This window comes from Accipiter gentilis, chromosome 3 (assembly GCF_929443795.1).
Source record: "Accipiter gentilis chromosome 3, bAccGen1.1, whole genome shotgun sequence".
Taxonomy (NCBI): domain Eukaryota; kingdom Metazoa; phylum Chordata; class Aves; order Accipitriformes; family Accipitridae; genus Astur; species Astur gentilis.
The window spans coordinates 3,670,098-3,688,668 of record NC_064882.1 but is presented as its reverse complement, the minus strand read 5'-3'; the positions used below and the strand labels follow the sequence as shown (position 1 = coordinate 3,688,668).

General features: G+C 39.2%; 1 protein-coding gene across 1 annotated transcript in view; it reads right to left on the bottom strand.

Moving 5' to 3' along the window:
• Positions 1–8,311, bottom strand: part of SPOCK3 (SPARC (osteonectin), cwcv and kazal like domains proteoglycan 3) — a 221,862-nt gene extending 213,551 nt beyond the window's left edge. The window contains exons 1-2 of the mRNA XM_049833886.1: positions 8,222–8,311; positions 7,880–8,056 (exon numbers count right to left, since the gene is read on the bottom strand). Of these exons, the coding sequence (XP_049689843.1) occupies positions 7,880–8,056 (177 nt within the window). The 5' untranslated portion in view covers positions 8,222–8,311. The remainder of the gene's footprint in view (positions 1–7,879; positions 8,057–8,221) is intronic.
• Positions 8,312–18,571: the final 10,260 nt, after the last annotated feature.

Below are 18,571 nucleotides of genomic sequence, written 5' to 3'. Positions count from 1 at the left end.
ATTGTTTTTTGTGCTAAAGTGATGTTTCAGTCACCAACACAGCTACCACCAAATCCTTAAAGATACATACCTCATTAAATATATATCCCACAGTCTTCATATTAATAACTTCCCTCAATTTTTATAAATAGCTGTTAAAACACAGGTAATTTTCCATACTTAGAAACATATACCAAAGAGTAAATTCTGTACTTCTCATTGTTATGCTACACAGATTTAACAACTGGAATGAATTTCATCATCAATACAAGCTCAAGAATGTCAAAGGAGTTTGTTTTCAGCTGTATGCAGGCCCCAGTGTAAGTACACTACATACATAAAATTATTTGATGACTTACAGGCTTTTTTAGAGAGATGCTGAACAAGCTGCGAACTGACAGTCTCCTTTGAGCCAATGATTATACAACACTTGAGAAAATAAAAAACTAGTTGATAAGAATATTCTGCAGAAAAATGTCAACCACTGGATAGTCTTTAATAACTGCGTATAAAGACAGTACTCTCTGGAAATGGCAAAATACCAAAAAAATTTGGATTATTTACATCTTTTAAACTCATTCTCTTATTGTGTTCTCTTAAAGCAGTCACTTGTGAAGATAATAACTGAGCAGTGAAATCACGTCCTCGTTGTAAAATGAAAGCTTTGTCATGTGTTAGAATTTCATATCATCTCTCCTTGTGTCCTGTCCAAGGTTACTACCTTACGCTGCACCACCTTTCTTAGGTAAATCATTAATTTCTACATTAATTTTCACTACCGTAATCTAACAGGGTGAAATGAGGTGAGATGGAAAAGCAAAAGTGAATAAACATTTAAAAAAAAAAAAAGTCTAACAAATCACTAAAGATCATTCACATTAGGTAAGAATGCCCAGTGAAGCTTTGAACACTGATATTACTAACCAAAAACTTCTCTCTTTCAGAAATTAAACTTCAAGAAATACAAAAATTACAAGAACTTTTAATATGATATAGTATGTTAGCATTTACTACCATTGCCTCCATATTATTTGTTTCTAAGGCAAGCAAGGCAGATTTTTAGCACTGAACATAGTCAAAGTGAGACTTAACACCAGATGCAGAAAAAGATGATGTTCATCTGTGGTTACTAGTACCTTCAAATATGCCAGATTAAAGACAAACACACAATAGGAAAAACACTACTGTAAAATCAACGTCACAACTTTTAAAAATGTCTACATTAGAAAAATATCCACAAAGCAAAACTGAAGCTATTTTACTAATAAGTACTTTTCATATACTGATAGGAAAAAGACAGAAATCCCTTGGTTAGAATAAAAGTTTCATTACGCTTGAAAACTTAGGAGTCACTCTAAAGCTAGGTACCAAAAAAAATAAACTGTTCAAAGATTTCCTTATTTCATTCAGCATATCTTGGGAGGGGGCAGAGGGGACACTACACATGACCTGGGACAACAGAGACACGACATACTATTTACACTTAAGTGCCTATTTAAAGGAAAGAGTTACACTTGAGAACTGGCCAAGACTTGCAAACATATTAAGCCATGCTATTATTTCTCCTTTCTGCAGCTAGTTACTTCAAATGCTTCAAAAACTATGAAGTAATAGAGATACTCTGAGACAGAAAAAAAGAATTGATGGTGTTAGGCTAAAAACATAGGTATTCCAATTCCTCTCATATTCCATTGTTTTCTACATTCAGCTTCCCCTTATAATATACCTCTTGCTCCAGACATCTTTCCTTTCTGATTATAAAACCAAGACAGCCTATGCAGTTTCTGTTACTGTTACTATCTATTAGCGTATTACAAAGCTATTTATACTACACTATAATAAGCACAGATGGCTAGAGTCAGTTCCAATGAGATTTAATGGTAAGACAAGAGAAGACTAGGTATTCATATCCACTAAACAACCTACAGCAAATAAAATAAAGATTATTCTTCAGAGAAAGGAGATAAAGGTAAGACGAAACAATGTTATCAGCTTTACTTTAGATTATGAGGGCAATCTAAGGAAAAGCACATTAGAGTTTACTTAACTCCTAAACGTTAGCTATATAAAGAGCTTCCAAGCTAATGCCTTCCAAGAGACAGTTAAGAGTTCAACGTTAACAATAGTTTGAGATTAGTAGACTCTGCCTTTGCAGACAAAAAAAAATACTTGTCACTAGAAATAAGTAGCAAACAGACCAGAGGAAAAGTAATCACATAAAAGAAAAAAAAGAATCAATACTTGGGAACGAACTAAAAGCACATATAAAAATCAGAAGCCTTTTTCTACAATACAGAAGAAATTAAAATTTAGGATTTCCATTACTCCTTCCCATTATAATTTGCCATGTTCAGTTTAGAAGTGCTGAACAATTAAATAGCTTCTTAAATTCCCTTAATTAACTAAAATTAATGCAAATTCCTAACATTTTCCTGTATCTCACAGTTTAAAAAACAGTGGTCAAGTCTTACTTTATTAGTTTCATTTCAAAGGCAGTAATTAGAGATGTAGGTATGAAATACTCATTCTTTCTGTCAGATCTCCTACATTTCAAAATTCTTCCTCCTTCACCATATTAATAAAACTAAGATCATACAAAATAAGTCATGAAAAAAAGAGACTGATACCACTTTAGAATAGCCAATAATAAATTTCAAGTAACAAACTGGCATGCTGAAAACAGATCCAATACCCTAATTGAGAAAGTAACTTTAATTTATTAGCAAGTTCTTACTTTAACTTAGGCCTAGGACAACATAATGAAGAAGTTCATCTTTCCTGTTCTGCAATTCCAATTTTTCCTGACGTCATAATCATAACTTTCTATCAAGACATATGTATGTAGTAAAAGAGCTGCCCTACCCACTAATAAGGAAAGAGGTATGTTTTATTTACCCTGAACCATAAAAAATACAGGACAAATAAGCCTACTGGACCTATTTTCACAGCTAATGAGTTAAAACTAGTGAGTAAAGACTGAAGGGTGCTGCACTATCCAATCCCAAATACTGACTTCCTCCAAAGTATATTCACCATCCTCCATAAACTAGGAGGGATTCTAGTCCAGTGCAAGAAACTTGTTGAACGTAAGTCCTTCTCCTCTTCAAATAAGGTTATCAGTACTCCACTCTGGAAACATGAAAACCTTCCAAGTATTTACATGGTGATCACACAATCAAGTGCAAAAAACTTGTGATGAATGCGTTTTAAAGCAGACTTTGGCCTTCTTAGTTGTACAGAGATGCAGTAGTAAGGATGTACAGTTGGGCAGAGATGTTCTGCTCACAACACTAAAGAAACACCAGGTCACCAGGTGTATAGTTGGTGGGGAGCTTAGTTGGGGGGGGGAAATGTGCGCTTCTTTTTGAGAAGCCTTAAACCTCCAAACAGACAAAAGAATAATGCATGCTTGCAATTTGAACTGCTATGGACACCTATTATTTGATTCGTCTCCTCTCTCCAAACACAGAGGTTTACACTGCACTAATGTTGAAAAAACACATTCTTTAAATATCTGCAAAAGACTCATTTGGGAGGCCAACATGAGCTGCCCAAACTTGCCAAGTGTTTTAGAAGGCAATATATTTGATGGTCAATGTGAGAACACTTCATAGTGAAGAAGAGTAATAAGTAGTATTACCAGTGCAAACTTCCCCTTCACAGCTGATAGGTTTTAAGGTCTGTTACTTGAATTTTATTACCTTTGATAACTGTATTAATATGGTAGGATGATAGTAACACCATGCTATGATGAAACCGATCACATCAATCAACTGATCATATTATTTCATAACAGTACTATGCCATAGTTCAGTTATGCAGAGTTTATTTATATACTAAATTATCTTTCACTACAAAGTGTCTGATGCATCTTAAATTTGCAAAGACGGGAATTGCTTAAATTATGATCTCTTAAGTAAAAAATCACTAACAAGCAAGTTAGATCATAAATAACTCTCCTTGAGTGGCAAGTAAAATTTCCCATATAAAATGCATTTATTATGCAGTGCTTTTAATGAACACAAATGGACAGGATGCTGTTTGCAAATATCAATGACTAAAATGAGCTACTCTGAAGAATGTTGCTTCATGGAATTTTACAGAAGTAAAAATTAAAGTTTCTGAAAGGCTTTCAGATAGTGATCCAACACACAATTACGGTTACATGAAGTTTTGTCTGACTGGCTGTACAGACCACATAAAAAGACAAAGTGATTATAAATGACAAAGCCATTATGTCATGTTCTAGGATTAAAAATAATACTATTATTTAGAACCAAGTCATAAAGAGAATAAAGAATCATTCCTATATTTTGTTTTCCTCTACAGATTTACAGCATTATTAGTAATGAAGGTTTGATACTAAGATTTAGGATGTTATAAGTAGGAGTGTGTAAATCTAATGCCATTACCCGATTATATTTTTTAAAGGGAGTAATCTTCATTTTAGACAAACTGCAATTTATACATACATTTTTATCAAACGTGGTACAAGCATCATAGACAAGACCATTAGCACAAAGCACTAAAGATGTAACAACCTATGAATGAATAAGATTCCCCTAACTTAGCATTTACTAAAGAACCTCAGTTCTCAAGCATTAAATAATGAATATATACACATGGGCTAGCACATCACAGAATCGTGACACCACTGGATGCTGAAGCAGCCTAACCAGGCAGCTTGAAAAACTTTAACAAACACATCAACCCTGAGACTTATTTTAGTGACAGACATGAGAGCTGCAGCTCCTCAGCAACTGGACTGCAGCAGCACTAAGACTGGGTTAAAAAGTCTTCCTCCTCAGCTACTGCAGGCAAAAAGTAAACATATCCTTGTATATAACCCAGAATGTTCGACTCACACATACAAGTTGAGGGAGTTGGTATTTGACATATGAAGAATACACTTCCCCCCGGCCCTTTTTAAGATGGAAAGTCTCCTATTTAAGAAAGAGCCCATTCTCAATTTTTGCACAAAAAAACATGTGAGAAGATAGCCCCTAACAAGCACGTAGCTTCCTACTGTTCCACATTAAGGCACAGTTCTTGCCTAGACCTATTGCATTATTTTCAACATATTTGTCAGAATGATCAAGATCTTTCAAGAAAATTCAAGAGACTGTTACAGTTTTGCCTGTACAAAGTACTGAAAAGATCTTAGCTAATATTATCATGTTAATAATAACATTTACTACAAATCTGACATTTTAGAGGATGTTAAGAGAGCTAGGTTCAGGTATTTTGCATTTGGTGTGGTTTGGGTTGTTTTTTTTAAATAAAACATCATATCCTGGTTTATTAGGTTTTGTAAGGGTTCCCTTTCTGAATGACTATCTACTTTCTCACTGTGATCTGAAACTCTTAAGAAACTGAGCCAATGAGCCAGAAGTCAGGGTCATTATCTTCCACATTAATCAGTCCTGTCAGTTAAGTCTTAAGTTAAGCCTTTAAATACTTCTTTTCACACCAGAATTCCATCTCACCCTTACCTCTGTAGGGTATTTAAAGCCCACAAAAAATATGCTGCTCTCCGACCAGAGAACTAAATTACAAACACAGGCACTGCATACCATTATTTTGATTTTAACTCTGCAAGACAGTTACCCCTACATACGTTTAAAATGCAGTTGTGCTGTTCCTTAACAGGAGGCAACACTTGAATCACTGATTAAATTGCTAATCACAGTTTCAAAACCAACAAGTTATAGTCATACAAGTAAATGTACCAATGATATGAAACTGTAGGATGTTAATAAAACTTCTCCACCATGTTATGTTTAAAGATGATAACTGATCAGTGCTTCTTACAAGTAAGTTATATTTCCAATGCATTCTCATGCAGGTAGATTAACTCATAATTTTTAAATTTTTTTTTTACAATTACGTCTTGTGAGTTACTGAAAACCATCTATGCTTTAAAGGGAGAGCCTTGTGAAGTATTAGGACCATCCATAAATATTCCAGACTGAGTACCAATCAATAGGATATAAGCATTCTGCACAAGGAATAAAAGCATATCCCTCACTGAAGTACCAGCCTTATAAAAGTTTACAGTGTAAAAATAAATAAACCAGCATATTTGTAAATTTCCTCAGAAGAATCGGTATGCAGTACTTCCTCAAAGCAGTCACTCTTAAAACCCTTGGGGACACCTACTTGTCACAGAATAAATTATCTGGCTAATTTCCAATATTACTGTATATGTCAGCAGGCACCCAGGAGACAGGCATTAGAGAGCACTTAGCTTCTTCAGCCTTGCAGGGTAGTCCTTACATAAATGACTTTGCCCAATTATAAAACATAACTGATGTGCTTATCTTGGAGTTTCCTAGCAGCAGCCTTTCATCCTAAAACATTTAGATAGCACTGCATTTTTTTTTTTTTTTGCCAAAACCATAGGTCCCAAAGTACAGTACACTGAATAGGGTTTTTTTCACATGAACTTAAGTTTTTTCAGATATTCAAAGCAAACAAAAATATCTGAATACTAATTAGAGTGTTCTCAAACACTAAAATTATGCTGTTTAATAGAAACTATTGGAGGGATAAGTTCTCCCAGAACTCTAACGGTAGCTCTTCTTTCCCAGTTACTTAACATAAATAGCCAAGTTTGCATCCCACATGCAACGTATATATAAAGCGCAAAAATACACGCATCACAAGTACCCTACAGCTCTCAGAAAAAATAAAAAGAGACTTCCTGGAGACGTTTACTTCAGTTCGCTATAGCGATCCACAGTAACCGGCAAGCTGTAGCACGAGAAACCTGTTGACTCTGAAGTTGCAAGCCAAAGCAAAGCTTTAAACCAAATCTAAGAAATCCACTAAGCAATACAGTAAAGCTAAATAGAAAATTATTCAGCACGCTTGGAGTTCAGATTTTTAAAAGCGGCAACAAAGAACGCAGGATATCGGAAGATCAAGGAAAATGTTTTTGATTGAAAGAAACGTGAAGGACTTTTGAAAGTTGATTGGGTTTTACTCAACTTGCAACACACAGAACGAACTAAGCGCGCAAGCGAAGCGCTCTGGAGGACCAGAGCCACCTCACGGGAGCAGGTTTCGTAACGGATGAGATTCGGGTCAGACTTGGGTCTGCCGTTCAAGCACTCCGTGCAAGGCACCCCGGACGCACCGTTCATACAACTTACCGCCTTACTCAGTGGACTTCCCTCACACCATCCGCGCTCCAACACCCCACACACAGCCCCCCCCCCCCCCCCCCCCCCCCCCGGCCGTGCGCGCAGCCCCTTCCCTCCCCCACCCCCCAGCCCGCCCTCTCGGCCCTTCTGACAGCGGCAAGGTGAGACGGGGCAGTCCCGCCCGGCGCACGCTTCCAGGTGGCGGGGGGCTCTGCCCCAGGCGGCCACTCAAGGGGCGGCGGCGGGGCGAGCCCCCCTGCACCGGTCCGACCCCCGCCCCGGCGGGGAGCGGAGCCCAACGGCCGCAGCCCTCCCCGCAGCCACCGCTTCCCCCGCCGCGGAGCGGGAAACGGGGAGGAGGGAAGAACGAACGCAACTCCGCCGCCGCCGCCACCTTCTAACGGCTGGCGACCCGCAGGGCGGGAAGCGGCGCCCGCGGCTGGGCCCGCTGGGCCCCGGAGGTGCGGGGCTTGGGCGCCCAGCACGGCCCGGGGCACACCGGGCGGTCCTGGCCGCTCAGCGGCGGCAGCGCGCCGCGAACTGCCCGGTGGGACCTCCCTCCTCCTGCCGAGGCGCCGCCGGGAATTAAAATAAGGATTAAAATTCGGGGGGGGGGGAGGTGTTGGGGCTGCGCCCCAGCCCTGGCTGCCCAAGGGACGCCCTCAGAGAAGGCGAGCAGCCCGGCAGCCGCGGGGCTGCCGGGGGAGCGGGCCGGGAGCGGCTGCCGGCTGGCAGGGTGGAAGGGCTGAACTTACGTCTCGGAATTTGTTCCACTGCCCGACCTCCTTGTCGTACTGGGAGATGGTCGTGAGCCATTGTTTATCGTCCAGAAAATTGCCGCTGTCCGGTCTGCCCCCGGCCGCCGCCGCCGCCAGCGCCGGGCTGCACCAGGCTGCCGCACACACGCACACGAAGGCTGCTACCTTGAGCATCTGGGCGAGAGGAGACACGAGGGGGGGGGGGGGGGTTACCCACACCCGAGCCGAACCCCAGCCGGGCGCTGCCGGCGGGGGACCGGGACGACCGACCGACCGACCGAAAGGGGCAAGGGGCGCGGAAGGCAGGGGAGAGGAGGGGGCGGCTGCCCAGCCCGTCACCTTGCTGCAAGCCCCGCAACCGCGCTCCTCGCCGCGGCCGGAAAGGCGGCCCGCTCCCTCCCCGCACGCGCCGCCGTCTGCAGCCGTCCGCCCCGCGCTCCGCGCCCCGCGCTCCGCCCGCCCCTCGCCCCGCCCCGCTCCGCTCCGCCCCCGCCCCGCTCCGCTCCGCTCCCCTCCGCGCGCCACCGCTGACGCGGCGCCGGGGCTAACGGTCTAGCGGGCGGGCGCGCGGCGGGAGGGGCTTTCTCCTGCGGAGCCCGCTCTCCTGAGGTGAGCGCCGCGGGGCCGTGCCGGGGCTCGGCTTCGGCCTCGGCCTCGGCCTCGCTGCCGCCGGGAACGGCTGCGGGACCGGTCGCACGGGCCGCCTTCGTCGCGCCCCTCGTGGCCCCGCTGTGCCGCCGGCACCTCCAGGCGGGGGCGGAAGCCGCTGGAAGTTTTCTGCGGCTGATGTTGGCGCGTCGTCCCCCAAGTCAAGTCTGCGGAAATCCTTAGGCAGACAGAGTCTTTAAAAACTCCCACTGATTTCAAGACGAAACTTCCTGCACCTTAGGGGAAAGGAGACACGCAAGCTCTCACATCGCCTCTGAATGCCGGTTCAGGTACCTGCTGGCATTGTAACGCCACCTGCGTTAGCTCGTCCCTTCTGTACGAATCGCGCGCCCTTCCTTCTCTTGCTTTTTGTCTTTTAAACTGCAGCTGTATGTTAGCACAAGGCCTTCGGCACCATCCAGTTTCTTTCCCGAATTAGTTAAGTTTAATTTAGAAAGGAGCAAGGTGCATAAATAGTTCAATTACCTTTCCAGCATAGCTGACTCCATATTTAATTTTGAATTCCATCTGCCATCCTGTTGACCTACATCAGCTAATTTTTTAATGTGAGCTTTATTCCCTAGACTTCAGTAACACTCTGCTTTTTAGGTTCGTACTTGGCTGCATGTCGCAAGGTTTTGGTAGTGGAGGGGGGGGGACGGACCGCGGGGTGGCCTCTGTGGGAAGAGGTATGGGGCTGCCCGCCCCATGTTGGGGACAGCTGGTTCCTGCAGCTCCACGGTGGAGGCACTGTGGGCCACAGCTGAGCCCATCAGCAAAGCTGGTGGTGCCTCCGTGAAAGCATAGCTAAGAAAGGGTGGCAAATGCTGCGTGGAGGGAGGAGGTGGGAACAAAAAGGGTAAGAAAGGAGGGAACAGCAAGGTCAGAGAGAGAGAGAGAGAGAGGAGGAGATGCTCAATGGCATAGCACTGCAGCCCCTGGAAGACCCATGCCGGAGCAAATGGATATACCCAAAGGAACTGTGGTGAGCCCGCACCGGACCACGTTTTCCTGAAGGACTGCAGCCCATGGGGAAGCCATGCCAGAGCAGAGGAAAAGCATGAGAAGAAAGGAGGGGTGAAGAGAAACCATTACATACTGACTGTACCCCTGCTCTGCCCCTTCCCACCCCCCTCAGCTCCCCCTGTGCTGGTCGGGGAGAGGAGTCCGAAATGAAGTTGAGCGTGGGAAAGGGGAGAGAAAAGGTGTTGTTTTAACATGTGTCTTCCTGGTTTCCACTACCCAAATTAGGAATTACATTTTTATTTTCATTGGCAATAAATTAGTCTCCTCCAAGTCAAGTCTGTTTCATCTGCAACAGTAACTGGTAAGCAATATCCCTGCTATTATCTTAACCCATGAGCTTTCTCATTCCTGTTCTTCCTGTTTTCTCCCCTGTCCTGCTGGTGGGGGCGCCGCAAGCAGCTGGGTGGAAGTTTGGCTGTTAGCCAAGTCTAACACACCACAAGGTTGCTAAGTATGTTAAGAGAACACAACACTCCTAGTGTGGTATCTGAAAGTATTTTCCATGGTAAAAATTGAGAGTTACTTTCAAACTTGAAACTAGGGCCAAGTCCATCACGAGGTTCTCAGATCTGATAAGCAGAAAAATGCCACTTAATGCAAAAAAAGAAGTGAATATGAGATTGTGACTGATCTTAGGAAGTTTTGAGTTTGGTCATAAACTGTAACTACAGACAAGTATAGTAAAGTATGAATTAAATCCGCTAACCTGCATCTTACACTACATAATACATGCCATTTTCTTGCTAAACCTGTATCACTAAAATCAATGAGAATCTTGTCACCAGTCTGACAGATACAAAGGATGATTGCCAGATTAGGATTTATGTGCCTGACTCTGAAAATGCTACCTATCCAGAATGATATTATATTCGATAATAAATGAATCATAAAATTCAAAGCAAAGGGATAGAGGGACTGCACAGAGGCTAAATAAGAATCAATAAAACAGTCATGTTATTCTCAGGGTGGGTTATAGAGTCAGTCCCTTATACAATCATTCTCTGACAATCCAGTTTGTATTTGTCACTCTTAATGTTAATTTCCTACAAATCACTTTGCCCTTTGGCAAAGAAGAAATTTCTCTATAAAGCTAATGATTTTTTTTTTTTTTAAAGAATCACTTATTTAAGCTTTTTTTTAAAAGCATCCCAATCCCCAAATTTGTGGTTTCACTTATATAGAAATCAAGGTAATCTATTTCGGTTTAACTTCATCCGTGCTTCACATTTTCATCCAGATAATATTATTCAGTACTTCAGTATGGTGCATCTTCCATACTTAGAGAAGAAGAATAAAAGTGGCTGGGATTTGGGTTCAGTAAAAATCCTTAGAAAAGGGAGCTCTGGCACGGTTTGGGTTTTACAAAAGTTTCACTGCAATTTGTCTAAAAAGGAATCTTCCACACCTATGACTGCAGTTTCTACTGATAACACATACTAAATGATCAATTACATGTAATTTTGCCTGAACCAAGCTATTTGAAGGCTGTAATAATTCTAAATGTATTCCTTATAATTTTAAGCACTCTGATCTCCACATAATTGGTTTAAGAGCCTCATTCTGATCAAGGACTTTACACAAGTTGGTAATTCCATTTATTCAAGCACACAAAAAATGATACTTGATTGAAATGGCATTTTGAAGATACAAAACTAAGAAGTTTTCTTTTTTTCCTTAATAATTTCACTGCTCTTCAAAGATTAAATTCACATATCTTCACAATTATCCTTTCTTTTATTTTAAATGTACATACATTTCTCACAGAAAATATATCTGTATTGTTACATACTGATGTGCCTAACAATAGCATCTTTAAGATGTGACAGGGAATCCAGTACTGCAGTAGTGATGAGAGAATAATACTAATGGTAACAGGTACATAATTTTAAATGGAGAGTTCAGAAACTCTAACAGCTCTTTTCATCATTGTCTCGTTAAGAAACATTGCTATTACTAATAAAAAATCGTCTTTTTTCTCAATTTCAAAATATGATATATTTTCCAAGTTTTCAGTAATAACAATTTTTGAAATATTAATACCTACTAGTTTAAAATCACAGCTATTCAGGTTGCTTTACCTCTGACTAGCTGATGAAGTCTACAGGAAGATAGCAAAGAAGATGATGTAGCTGGTAATATACTTGCAGAAAGTTACAAGATTGTCATAAACAATATGGATGTTGCATAAGGAAAAGGATAGAGAGATGAAAAAAGAGGGAGTATGTATGTAAGTACATATTTTGTATACACATCTGTATGCTATATGAAAGGGTGTTAGAATTATGTAATAGATACGCTGAGATACATTGGAAGAAAAGTTTGTATGCATAGGTTACTGATGAAACAGAAGGGACATGCTGAGAAATTACTAGGAAATACAAAGAAATTTATGCCCTGAACACTGTGTTTGAAAAGAGCTTTACCCACTTCCTGCAAATGAAGAATGGGTTCATTTAAGGCACTAAAGCATGGAGTTAAGTTTATTCAAATATAACAATACAGCCCTTGCAGTTAAAATAATTTTTTTAAATTATGCTGAAGGGAATCCCAAGGGACCATCTAGCTATCCCAGTGCCCACAAGCAAAACCAGATATACCTTGTCACTCCTGGCAGATGTCAATCTAAATCTATTTTTAGACCACAGGGTCATCATCGGTAGAGTCTCTGTCAGTGGTGGGAACTCCACACTATGTCAGTGACTTTTACTAGTCTAACTTCAGAAGAGGTTTCCAATACCTGAAACAAGTTTTTCTTGTTGCAATATAAGCTTACAACTTCTTAGGATGAATATTGTTCACCAAAAACATGTAGAACAAATCACTATCTTCTGCTGTTCAGCAGTCTCTTCTATATTATAAACTATTGTAACCCCATGTGGTAGTTCCTCCCTGGGATATGTTTATTACCATTTTTTTTACCCAAATCTTTTAATCTTACACCATGGTTTTGAGACCCCTGATCACTTGCTCTATTACCCTGTTGATTCTTTCAGATCCGGCTACCTGTTTTTTCACCATCAGTGTCTAGAGCACTAGAATACCTTGTTTATGCCTTCCCACTGTTGAACAGAGCAGAAAGATTACTTCACAAACAGAAATTATTTTGGGTTGATATGATTTGTTGTGTCAAATACATGCTGACCATTATGCATCTTTTTGGTATCTACCAGACACTTAAAATAGTGTACTGAATTACCCATCCCTGTATTTTCTAGAAGTTGAGAGTAGGACTACAGGAGTTTCATCTTCTGACCCTTTTTCAACCCACTCTTTGAAGGTCCCTTTTTTAAAAAAAACTTTTAATTTGCTTCTTTACAGTAATGAGGTACCCAGCTTGCTGTCTACTGTTTCTCAAAAGCAACTGCTAATAATTCTGAGATCCTTTCAAACAATTTTGTAAATATTCAGTGGCTGAGTTCATAAGATTATTAAAGCAATCACATTTTTACAAAAATCACAAAATGGAGTTGTTGGAGTTGTTACAAAGTCTAATCTAAGGCCTTTCTTTTTTCTTGTCATTGTGGTGGTAGCTGAGCTAACCACCTACATGCCATTGACATTTGGTACGTAGATTTTAAATTATTGTTTCTTCCATTTTTCTGCTTCCTACATTCTTCCTCCACAATGGGGCAGTGACCTTTCTTTTACCCTCTTTATACTAATACATACTATGTTCATAATGATTTCTCATTAACCTTGACGTCTTTTCTAGCTGCATCTCAGCTTCCACTTGGCTTTTGGTACTTGTGTCTTGAATTGCTTTGAAATATTCATAACTCATAATCTTCCTTGACTTTCATATTCTACTTCAGGCTGCTGCAGACTTCACGATTTAATATATTTGGTCTTCTATGACTTTGCCTATTCTTCTGCTATTATTGCTATTTAATCCTTAATATTTTTCCTGTGCAGTGAATGCTCCAAGGTGCTAATAGTTCTCATTCTTCATGAATATGATTAGGTTGCTAAACATCTGTGGACCTCTGCTGACACAACTACTGTGAAAAAGCCAGAAATCACAAACAAAGATCCAGAGAGCACAGGAGCTCAGGTGATCACCATTAACCACACATCCATCTGTGCTTACTGACAGCTTATATACCCTTCAGAATAAGGCACTGATGAATGGGCTTGTCCAAGATCAGGGCAGAAGACCACCTCAAGACAGGTCTGAGCAAAGTTCTTACAAGCATAGAACTGAAAGAGAGAACATCTTACGGGAGTGACATCTCATGTCATCTTTCTGCCATTCCATATAGTCACAACAACCACAACAGATGCAACAGGAGTTCACATAGATAAATACTGGAACTCAAACCTTCAAAAATAGGAGAATCTCGTGGGGTTTGAGTTCTTCTTAATCCAAAACTTTTCAACGCAGAAGGATCTAGCCTTTTATATAATACAAGCTGCAGAACTTTAACTTCCACACAAACTTGAGCAGCTCATGTTTGACCCAGCCTTTTCAAGACCTTGTCTAGATAGAAAATTTTTCACTTTGACTACTGAATATTTTCAGTTGTTGTCATTGGCAAAGTTAAGGTTATATCCCTAGAAAAGCATACAATGAAATTTTGTATTTCCTGATGTTCAAAAATACTCTTCATATCCAGTGAACAATTTAAACTGTTAAAATTTAGAACACAATAATATGCAGTGTCTTGATGCCAAGGACAATCTTCTATGTCTGCACATCAAATCTTTTAGATGCTGTTTATTCATTATAAACTGAAGAGTCTTCTCATCTGACTGTTCTCAGTAGTTCTGTAAAAAATCAGAATCTTTTCCTACCCAGGAGTTTCATCTGGCAGATATCACAGCTTCCAGAAAAAGGCAAACATCTCCCTATGCCCTAGTCCCAGACACGCCCTTTCAAACAAACATTTTATGTAATAGGTATTCTGTAGAAAAAAAAACCCAGTAATAACATCATAAAATGGATGGACCCTTTAACTGAAATCATGTTAAAGCAATGCCTGTTAAAACCTTCATGTGTTACTCACAATCTCCTTGAAAAAACACCTTCCTAGTTTAGGCACCTCTAGCTGTTTTATATGTGCCTTACAGAAGTATTCAGCTTCCATGTCTGAGGATGGATTTTCAGCCTTGACTCCATTTAAGCACCAAAAAACGTTGGGCAGCCAGTAGAGCTTTGTGTTGCATGATGACCTGTTTTAACCATCTCATACCATAAAATCTCAACAGAAGCAATTCAGAAGTTGGGTAGGGCATAGGTACCCTTTGTGAGCTTTGACTTCTCAATTCCTTTCTTACTAATAAGGCAAGAGTATTGCGAGTTCAGGTTCCCTTATTAGCAGAGTGGACTCAACTGCCACTGTATTCCCCTGATTCTCTTCTGCTACTTATCATTCAAGACATACTTTGGAAATTCATATTTTTTGCTTTAGTGAACTCTGTCATTAGGAGTGTACATATTGCAAGCTATATGATGTTTTTGTTCAGTTGTGTGATTTTGTTCCTTCAGGTCCCAAGAGGAGAAAAACTGTTTACTTCACAATTTTCCATAATTAAGTATCCTAGAATTTTAAGGAGTAGGTCAGCAGTTCTCTAATTCATATCCCCTATAGTTTGTTTTCCAAAGTATATGACTGGAGAAAGTCTTCCACACGTTTTTCATCCTCGGGCAAAAATAAGAAATAAGGATAAGCAAAGAGCGTTAGCTACTTCTGCTACTTTTACCCACTGAAAGTTTCCTGTTAGCCCAAATTTATTGGTCAGAAATACAGAGGTACAATTTGAGTTATGCTCGACAAAAGGTACTGTGGATGATATTGCAATGTGAAAAGTATATTGTTGCTGGGTGACTTTATTTCATTATGGATTTTCAAGTCTGAAATAAGTTATAAGAAGCATTTTATAAATCCACTTGTATAAGTTATTTGAGCTTTACCGGTACAAAGCTAGAGGATGAAGTATGTAATGAAACTGTTTTTTACAAATCCCAACCCAGATAGTTACTGTGCAGGTTAGGTCTTCATTTTTTGAATAAGAATGAAAACAACATAAAATACCACATGCTACATATCTGCAGAAAACTTTTTTTTATTTATTTTCTCTCTGAAACAAGCTCTCCTGTTTTTCCTTACTATGGAGCTCACCAGCATCTCTTCAGAAATATCTTTTCATCATACAGTTTGAAAAATCCATGAATTATTCTAATCATTGCGGTTGATTAAACAGGTAGGGGTCCTTTTTGATTCTTCATTTACCACTTTCCTCCTTCCTGATAGTTCTGCACAGCTGGAGATTTTCAGCCCCATTGTAGCCTCCTCATCTTAGTAAAGATCTTTTGGTATGCTAATTATCTCCTTTCTAATATTTACTCTCCCTGACTAGAAGCCATTGTCTGCTTTTACATCTTATTTTGAAGAAACAGGGTTCTTAAAATTCTTGAATGTCTCTCTTAACAATAGCTTTAGCCTATACATAATGTGTCAAGCAAGAAAATTATTTAATGACAAATAAAATTCTAACATTAAGACATTTTTCATTTTTTCAACATTCTACATGGCTCTGCTTTCTTTTTTATGTGCAAAACTGAGGTTAGTTTTTTCTATTTTACCAAAATACTAATCAAAATGGCAACGCTTACTCAAACAATTAAACCAATTTTTAATCAAATTTATCAAATAAAGAAATATTCTGCTTTATAGCTGTTCATTTTTTAGGCTTTTTTGAAATCTCATTTATTGAGAAATGAATGCTTTCCTGTAAAATGTTTTATGCATGATACCCAAAGCACTGGATACAACACAACATATTTGGTTGTTATATGTTGGACACCACTATCTATCAAGCTGTATCTTCTGAATATAACACATATTATGACACACTTCTAATGTATTCATTGACTTATTATCGAGACTGTTACAGAGGATTTCACAAAATCTAAAGAGTTCTAATAATGCCTAAAAATGTTCATAATAAAGTGTAATTTATGAAAAAAATTTATGAAAAAAGTCACTGGGATTTGGGGAGTATCAGTATGAAGATTTATTGATACAACCATAATTTAAAGGAAATTATGACTTTGTTTAGTTATCGTGTTAGATTTTGGAGCAAAGTGTAAGCATTAAAGGACTGTATTACAACAGGAGAAGAATTTTACTCGCTTTTACAGTCAGATCACAAACCACATCCATTCTTTTGCTCTGTTTTTATACCTACGTAAGACATTTCAGAATTACATGGTTTTACTTTACTGGCATATTTTTCTTCTTCAAAACCACATCTTCTTTTGGAGCCAAGTCCATTTCTAATCAAATATGTAATTTGACAAGAGTACACATTTGTGCCCATTACATTAATTTGTTTTGGGCCTGTAGGCACAATTACACATGCTATATGTCTTACCTTGTTACCAAATCATTTAGAGGCAAGAGGAGGCTACACAATTACATGCAATTTCTTTACAAATAACCTTGATATGCAGTCTAGATCTCTGCAATGATCTTGGTGGGGGGGTTTTGTTTGTTTGTTTATAAACTGGTTCTGTAATCATTAAACTTACTGTATAATTTAAAAGTAAACGAAATTAATCTTAAATCTTGCAAAAAATAAGGTTGGATTTTTGTGATACAACTCAGAAGAGGCTCCACACATTTCTATCCAATTTTGAAATATGAAAATATCAATTTGCTGCAGGACAAAACCTTTCAATGACATATTGCTTCACAGGCCCTCTTTATAGAAATTTCATTTATTAAAACCATCTATACCTTTCCCATCTTTCTGTCACTTGCTGTCTTTCAAAATGACTTCCTTCCAATTTACTTCCTTCTCTATAATTTTCAGAATACAAATACCTAGTTTCTCTTTTACTTATTCTTTTCCATATTTTTCTTTTCTCCCTCATCCTCTTACCTTCTTCAGTTGACTGCTTTGGCTGTATTTTTAACTTAATAATTACATGGAGTCTATTTCAGAAGTGGAAAATTTATGTGGAAGAAGACCACCACAACACAAACACCACTGCTATAGAGTACAGTTGACCTTCCAGATTACTGGGGTTGATGAAGCTCATAGGAGTAGACTGGTACAAATTTATAAATTATTGCAACATCCAGCCAAATCTCTCTATATTGAGCTGGTCATTTTGAGTTGGCAGCAGTGTTTTGCAATTGGCAGCTTGTCTTAATCAGGACATCTAGGAACTAAATCAATATTTTGCTATATGATCATTCCTGTTACTATTTTAATTTTTTCAGCACCTTTGATACATCAAAGTCAGAAACAAGGTTCCAAAGCAAAAAAAAGAGATATAAAAACACAGAAAATATACTTAAGGAACTGAGGAAAGGAACTCCAGTTGCAGTTCCGTGGTACTCCAGTTAGCAGATAATCCAGTTAAGCAGTTAAAATATGTTTCTGCAAAATAATTTTTTCCTGTGAGATGCTAATTCTGCTTATACAGTGGGCATTTTCACATAGCAAAATTAATCACTTTATTCAACAAAATTGAAAGATTTCATTTTGTCAAAAAGTAACTGAACAGTAAGTTTCCAGGTTGGTCAGAATTAATTGGCTGCAATTTGTAGTTGCTGTATTTCAAAGACTAAGTTCCTCAGAGTCCCCGTCTCTGTGGGCCAGATATGTGTCTAAACCTCAGAGGAGACCACAAATTGTAGAAGATGTAGTTTTGCCGCAGAGCCTGGTCAGAGACCTGGAAATTTCTAACCATCTGGCTTCTTAGGTAGACCATAGGAGAGAATAGGAACACAAAGTGTTGAGACAAAGAATTAATTTAGAGATACCAGTAGATGCAATTTGACAGACTCAAATTCTGAATATTCAGATTAAATTAAATTAAAATTAATGTTTCAATTCAGGGCAATCAAAATGCTACAATTAAAAGAAAAAGCCATTTTTAAAGTTTGGATTCTACAGAAAGTTTTAGGACATTGAATTTTCATCTAGATTTAACATGGAAGAAAATGTGAAGGGAATTAATTTTTTTTATACATATTCAGGAGTCTGGAAAGCAGTTTATAAATC